The 8,358-nt window shown below is 37.6% G+C and overlaps 1 protein-coding gene across 1 annotated transcript; it reads right to left on the reverse strand.

Moving 5' to 3' along the window:
- Positions 1-264: 264 nt before the first annotated feature.
- On the reverse strand, positions 265-4,797 carry LOC110378379 (uncharacterized). Its single transcript, XM_049850707.2, has 6 exons — positions 4,602-4,797; positions 3,657-3,822; positions 3,058-3,170; positions 2,789-2,881; positions 997-1,127; positions 265-515 (listed from the first exon to the last, which is right to left on the reverse strand). The coding sequence occupies exons 1-6, from the start codon at positions 4,722-4,724 to the stop codon at positions 311-313; spliced, it is 831 nt and encodes a 276-aa protein (XP_049706664.1). The 5' UTR covers positions 4,725-4,797; the 3' UTR covers positions 265-310.
- Between the last annotated feature and the right edge of the window lie 3,561 nt (positions 4,798-8,358).

Raw genomic sequence — 8,358 nt, forward strand, 5'->3', positions numbered from 1 at the left:
AACAGCGGCTTATGCTTTAAAAAGTGACAGACTCCTGTCTGTCCATAAAAAAAGATGACAGAAAAGATGGACAGCGCTGATGTGATCAGGGTCCTCCCTGATCACATCAGCGCTGTCCATCTTTTTTACTACCTTCGACTTCCCAACCTACAATTCAGAAGAATTTTCTGTAAACTTGACTAGGCCATAGGGTACATACCTACATTTAAGTACTGCAAAAAAGGGCAGGCAAAGTTCACAAAAATAAAACAACAAATACCATACTCAATCATTCTATTCAGCCTTTTTGCGTCAAAACCTACTCGCTGGTTCATTCTATAAGACTTTCTAGGTCTTGCTGCCGGCTTCTGACGGTGGTGCGGTCCACATCGGGCAGTGAGCGCGCCTCCACGTACACTCGTACGCAACGGTTGAATTCTGAACTGCGTTTAATAAATGGCGCGTTTGCCCCCCGAACTTTGTGCAGAGGGAATTTTACGAGGCATTGTAGCATACAGCGTTCGGCTATTTTGTAACTGTGGGAAGAAGAAAATGTATTGTCATTTGGTGCGTGCTTTATCTGAAACTGGATAGGTATATGTAGGTATATGAGGGATTTGGATTAGCATCAAAAGAAGAAGTAGGTACTATGTTCCTTAACCCATGCTTTACCAGTAGGTATTTCTGCTTTGGATATCTATCTACTTAACTACCTATAGGACCACTTCTGGATCGCAAAATCTCTGCGGTTTTTCAAAAACAAAGTTCAAATTGTTTTTATTTGTTTAGTTTTAAATTGTAAGAAAACTTGATAACTGGTGAGGGCTTGTATCTAGTAGGTCTGAGAAAACCAATCGAATTCATATGTTTTTCCTTCATAAAAGTTAAAACAGAAACTAAAATACGTCGCCCAGAATATTAAGTCGCAATATTCATTTATTACTCAGGTGTTATCCGAAAACCAGTCCTCACAGTGATCTTTTCCTTACTTTAAAAAAAATAAACATCAGAACTTACTCATATGGATTGATGCAGTCCATTCGGATCACGTTGTAACCTTGATCGCGTGCTAGTTCTTTGCTCTTCTCTGCCATGAATACTGCTAAGCCCTGTCTTCGAAATTCTGGTAAAACTGTTATCATTTTGATCTGAAATAAGTCAAAAACCTATTAGGACTTTACTTGTCTGTGCAAAGATTAAAAATCTTAAGCAATAATCTTTTCCTGATAAGGCCGGCAGCACACATCCGGTTTCCTGATCCGGTTTCCTGATCAGGAATTCAGATTCGGAAACCGGAATGCTCTTTTTTCATACAAAATGTTCACAAGAGCGCACACGTTCTTACTTTTTCCGGACGGAAAAAAACCTGACATTCGGTTTAAAATTTTCTCCGTGCGTTCGGGTACTCAGAACGGAATAAAACCTGATGACGTCATTCCGAACGCAGCGCTCGCGAACAATTTGGTTTGACCGCCGCACACATACGGAAATTTTCATTCTGAATCAAGGTAGCCCTGTTCCGAATGGACGTGTATCAGAGCCCGCTTGTCACTTGCTTTTTTATATTTGTTTTTATTTTTGTATATTTTTTTTTTGAGAGATGATATCCAGTTTATTAAACAATTAACAAATCTATATTAATATTATAAAGCTGAAGAGTTTGTTTGTTTGTTTGAACGCGCTAATCTCAGGTACTACTGGTCCGATTTGAAAATTTCTTTCAGTGTTAGATAGCCCATTTATCGAGGAAGGCTATAGGCTACTTATCGGCTTTTTATCCCAGTACGGGAAGTAGTTCCCACGGGATGCGGGTGAAACCGCTGGCAGAAGCTAGTATATACATATTTGCATACATAAAAGATAAATAGTTTAAAGAAGGCGGATCACAATCCATACAAAATTGCCCCATGTCCTATAACAAAGTGACGTATCTCAGAAAAAAGATAAAATTTTTAAAAACAATATGGTACTTATATTATGTACTCTCTAACTTAATTTTTTACACCTTCATACGAAAAAGTGCTTTAAAAATTGTTCTTTATTATTTTATCTCGAATGGCTTGATGGAGTTCATCAAATGATTTGATGGACATCCGATAGTATTTAAAAATTCTTCGGGTACGCCCGTAACATGGCTCTTTAATGTAGAATTGACTTTCGGCCAATCTCCGTGTATTTAACGGGTGTACCCAGTAACGCCGTTTAATTTTTTTCTTTTTTAACGAAAGTAAGAGTGCAATCGCAATTAACTCGTCATCCTCCATGATGCGTGTTTTCACTTAAGTGGCTCTATACGTACTGGCCATGTAAATTCAGAATGAAAAAAACCGAATGTGTGCGCTAGTGTCACGGAATCCCGAATATGAATTCCTGATCAGGAATCCGTATCCGGAAACCGGATGTGTGCTGCCGGCCTTATAAAGACCCATGATTATTTTACGCTTTCAATTACATAAATAGTGAAGCATCATAGATACGGATGATTCGAGAGGGCGATGAAATAGAGGGCTGAAATTTGTGAGTATTTAAGAGGAGTACATAAGCGGAGTACATAAGAGAGTACATAAGGGGAGTACATATGAGTACATAAGAGAGTTCATAAGGGGAGTACATAAGAAAAGTAAATAGAGGGCGCCGTAGAAATTTCGCCAATGGCGCTGATAGAGTTAAAACTGGCTCTGAGTAGGTATGTAGGTATAGTATAGAGAAATTATAAAACTATCGTTAAAAATCCAAGTGAAAACAAGAAGAGTGACAGTGAAAAGAGAATAAAGAAAATGGCTAAAAATTTTTATATTTAAGTACTTACCTCAAAAATTTTCTTTTGTTTGAAAACGTCCCAAAGATTTGGTGTCTCCTGCAGTTTTGCCGTGAAGTATAGAAAATCTTTGGTGTTGGGATCCTGAGTAATAAATCAAAGAGTAGTTTCAAATTTTTTTTATTAGATTAGTCATAAGTTATTTGATATATCTTAATATTTTTGAAACTGGAACTTTGAAGACTTGTTTTTCTTTGGCAGCGTGAGAAATATATTATAATCTGTTTTAAGGTATTTGTTAATTAGATACCTATACGTACCTGTCGATAGAAGGCATAGTTTCTGAGGTTCTTAGGGTCAACGGGGCTACTGGCAAAACTGACGCATAGGCCCGCTACTGTACCGTCTTCAGCTTTCGCGAATAATGAATTTCCTGCCGATAAATCAATAGTAGGTAAATAACAATTCCTTCAGTCAGCTTAAAATACTACAATAACAACTAAAAATACTGCAAAGAGCGTTCACGTAAGTATTCATGGAAATATAATACCTATACTTATTTTAGAAAATAACAATTCTTGTCAGACGGGTAAAAATACAAGAACTTGGACACGGTGGACACCTATGTATATCACGTAAAAGGTGGTCACATATAAAATTATCCCAGGTAGCATCGTAAAGGGAATATTTCGATTATTTTGTAGACTGGACTGCTAAATATATCGTACAGAAGATAAAAACATGCACCAACTGAAGTATACCACAGATTTGGATTCGTATAAGCTAGTCTGTAGGTACCAACCCGCATTGAACAAGCGTGGTGATCAACGCTCAATCCTCTGTGTGAGAGGAGGCAAGTGCCCACTTGCTGATCAGTGGGACAGTAAAAAAATGCTTGTAGTGAAGCTAGTGATAGTACCTTGTTTGAGTAAACTAATGAGGTATTCGTCAAGTGCGCAGTCGTTGGAGATATCCATGTTCCTGGAGCGGACTAGCACGTGCTCGCTCAGGAAGTACCGCTTGATCACGTGTATCGCGATGTCATGGTTCTCGCTCGTCACTTGCGATAGTGCGAAGTGCTCCGGCTAGAATAATTACAATGTTCTTTTTAATATAATGAATGCGAAAGTAAGTTTGACAGTTCGACTTACACGAAAAACTATAAGCTACTTTTTGTAAGATCGTTAGCTGTGTGGAACCGTGGCGAACAGACAGGGATTAGCTTCATAGTGAAGGGAGAACCTAAGTGATGCTCGATGACTGTAAGCAACCAAATTCAGCGTACAACCTTTATGAATTGACCTACAACACCACATTATGGGCTGTCCTAAGGCATCGTTCACACCAAACGTATTGTCCGCCGCTGACTGTGAGCGCGCGTTACGCAGTTTATTGCTTTTCCATATATATTGAAATTGTCGTTCACACCGAACCGACTATACGCTGTTACGTCGTCTGTTGTAGCTGACTCTCAGTAGCCGATTATTTTACTACGCGACTATGCACGGCGGACGCGGATTGGCTACGCGGACGCAGTTGCCGAATAGCGCCGCTCCGCCGCGTACGCACCGCCGCTCCGCCGCGTCCGCACCGCCGCGCAGTGATGCCAGAGCTCTTTTATGTGTAGAATAGTCGGCCGCTCAGCGTACGCATCTAGTGTGAACCTACACGAGCGTATTCTTTTGTTCACACATGTAGCGCATCGTACGCTATAGCCTATTGTCGGCTTGGTGAGTACGCGTACTGCAGATTGAGTCGACGTTCACACTGAGGCCGACTGTGAGTATACTCACAGTCAGCGGCGGACAATACGTTTGGTGTGAACAATCCCTAAATGGTGGATACTAACGACTCCTCTTAATACCTTCTCTTGGTGAATTAAGTCCATGATTCCAAACACACTGTGACATTGTTTAATATGGGAAGTTTGTACAACATGCTTTATTAAAGACGGCGGTCCTAATTTTGTTATCATTAAACGAAACATAACGAGAATTTTTAACAGAATCGCACCAAAGTTTGGCTCCAAACTATGCCGCTCCGATGACAGATCTTTCACCTCAACTCTTGACAGAGTTCTAAAACTTCAGATGGCCAGTAGCAAAATATGTGGGACTACCTAAATACTCCTTTCTCTAGAACCTTTATTGATAGATTTGTAATGTTTGCCTTTGCACAATATGCCAAAGCTTAGTTTAATCGGTATTGTTTTGTAAGATAATAGAATTACAACTACCCGGGGTTGGAAACTTCTTATCTGCAGCAAAAAGATCAATAAGCATGTTGTACATGGTCAAAGTGGTTAAAATCTAACAGCAGATTCACATTAACGACAACGAACTAAAGATAAATATTTTATTTGGAAGTGTGTATATTAATAACACGTGAATGAAACATAATCCGCAAAACATTAAATTAAATGCCCGAATTTACGATCCCTGAAATGTTTAATTAATTTTATTGATGTACCTTGATAACGTTTAATAATTTCCAACCGGCAACCATGAATACCGTGACGTAGGTGCTGCGTTTATTTAAAATTCGGTAATGTAGTTTGGTCTTTAGGATAATGAAAATATTGTTTCTAAAACTTGCTTTAATAGTATGTAAGTATACGCAAAATCTTACAAATAATATTAATATTTATTATCGAAATTTACGAAAAAACTCACAGTCTTTGTTTTTCTAGGTGCAATGAAAATGCTTATTCAAGTATGTAGATGTTTAGAGTTAGTTGACTTATCAGATGTAGAGCTTCCTCCAAAGTCTCGGGAAAGAGCTCCAATCAAGTACGAAGAATACAGACCCATAAAGCGTCCTCCGAAGGCTATTCGCAGATACTGGCTACTGAACAACAACCAGAATGCAGAAGACCCCCCAATACAACGAGGTTATGAGGATGAAAAAGATGCTAATATAAAGCAGAAAATAACAATGCTTGTGGATCAAACTATGAACGACACTCAGAGAAAGCTGAAATTAACTGATGAGTTGAGACTCAAACACCGCGAGGAAGCACCTTATAAGGCGGGCTTTATTTTAAGCATGGTTAAGAAGTCCAAGAATGTCCTCGACGAGTTGTTCAACGTCGCAGTGAAGCACAGGGACGAATGGGCGGCTCTAGAACAACTGAAGATCTTCGAGCTGATCGTGCATACGAACGTCGACACGACCAATCTGTTGAGGCAGCTACTTGAAGTTCATGTCAAACATTTGAACGCGACCAGTGATAAAAAGAGAATCATTTTACTTTAAATTCAGTTTGTATATTGTGTACCTACTTCGATTAGTAAATATAGGTTTACTTAGATATTAATTATACAGCTCATGAAATGGTAGGTAATTTTCCTTTTAGTATGTAGAGGTACATAAAGAATATCGCCATCAAAGCTTTATTCTGAACAATATGATATTGAACCCAAAGAAAAATTACCGTGACATCGGACCCCTGGTGCAATACCTACTACAGTCAACATCAGGCAATCTGTCATGATTTTTTTAAGTCATCGTTGCTAAAACAAGACCATATATGATACAAAAGGCAAAACATTTTCACCTGTTTCCACATTCAGATTTAAAAATTCAACCAGCCTGATTTTGATTTCCATTTAGCTCTCACAAAAATGTTTTGTTCCATTTCCAGCCGCGTTCGAAGCAAAAAATGCTGTGCACTATATTCACTAGACAATACAGAGGTATTTCGAAACACACGTGTACCATCTTAAATAATGAGGAGGCGCATCCCATCTTTTCCGCGCGGTAATTATTTCTCAGGTGTGCGGCGCCACGCCACAGCCACCCCACACCTACGCCTTGATGAGGTCGGCGCTAGTGCATTAGTTGATGACGTCATGCTTCGACGCAGACACAACAAGGAAACTTAAACGCTGTTGGTGTTCTGCTCTGACATTTTTGTAGGGGTTAACTGTTAATTTTTGCCATTGTTCCATGTTTTGTGGGAATTAACAAATGCTTAATTTAATGTGATCTTTATTGTCCTTTGCCTACAAAGCATAGGCATCTCATCTATAACATTGCAAAGCAAGTTACACGAGTTATAAATATACAACTTTGGAATCCCATTTTGGCGATCAGCCTAATTGACTGGTAAAATAATAAAATAATTCTAGTTTCCACAATGATTGATTAGATCCACCAAACTGAACCCTTTCCCCACATCGCGATAAAACAAAAGCTTTTAGGTATTGTATCAAACAAAAGGCAAACAATGGAAAACTAAAAACTTTTTTGGCTTAAATAAACAATGGTGTGTGGGTAAACGTGAAATAGATGTAGTTTGGCTAAAGGGCTGTTCTGTAGGCCAGGGAGGAATGATTTTGATGCTGATCGTACATTAACACTGCCTAAGTAGCTTCTGCCAGTGGAAACTACTTCTCGCATCGGGATAAAAAGTAGCTTAAGCCACCTCGATAAATGCGATAAGTACCTATATATCTCTAATCGATATGCGATATATCTCTAATCGGACCAAGAGCTCCTAGCAAATAAACGATTCTATTAGGTATTATGTAAATCATCCATAGTGGTATATATGAGGAATGTGAGAAAAACGAAACACAAAGGTTGTTAAATCTACGATTGAACTAACTGACGCAGCTACGTTCGCGGAAAAGTCCTCCATAGACTTTTTATTACAATCCAATTTTATTTATTAATTACAATTACAATTTTATCAAGCTTTTACATGCTTACGTATTTTACTTATTTATTACTACATAAATATTTAGTAGTATCCTATAATAATTAAAATAAAATGACATTAAAAAAGGGTTGCTTGTCCTATTCACATTTTCTTGTCGAATGCACCACGTTGCGTCGTGCGCGCCCATCCGACGCTCGCCCAAAATGGCCGATACTGCGATCGAGCAATCTTGATCTATAATGAAAAATGTATTTTGTTGAAGTAACATTTACGTATCTTAAATCAGATTTTGTCTATATGCACGTCATAAATCACTTTTATTGAGGTATGGTTTATTAGTAAGATGTCAATCAATTTAGATAGCCTATTTGCAATTTACCTAAATTATTGTATACTTAGGTACACAAGTCTATGATTAACTGGTTAATTAAAGGCTAAAAATAGAACCAGCTAATATCTAAATTATTCACTTAAGTATCTATGATTATTTATCGCATAATAATTTATCCCGTACATTAAGATTTTTTAGTATTATTTTTAATTAAATGCTGATAATTATGATGGTGGACATCAGTTTCATTTCAAAGTTTGCGATAATGCAATGGTTTTTACAAGAATGGTAACATGATCATAATACTTTCCACAATTTTATGTAAGTATTTTTGGTATTTTAAACATGCTTTTATTATATAACATATAATTTCAATAAAATAATAATATTTTATTTACAATTCAACAAAAGTTCAAACGTTTAATTTTGATTTTAGATTTTATACTGACACTTTCCGATGGTCTCAATTTAATTGATTTACCTCAAAATACAGAACGTCGAAGAGTTAACAAAGTTTTATTAAAACAATCGGATATGTATGAACCGTATCCAAGACACCGGGTAACAAAAACTGTTGCCCGTAGATATTGGTTATTGAACGAGAACAATGACGATGATATTGCCTTC

The sequence above is a fragment of the Helicoverpa armigera genome, chromosome 11, assembly GCF_030705265.1.
Source record: "Helicoverpa armigera isolate CAAS_96S chromosome 11, ASM3070526v1, whole genome shotgun sequence".
In the NCBI taxonomy this organism is placed as follows: Eukaryota; Metazoa; Arthropoda; class Insecta; order Lepidoptera; family Noctuidae; genus Helicoverpa; species Helicoverpa armigera.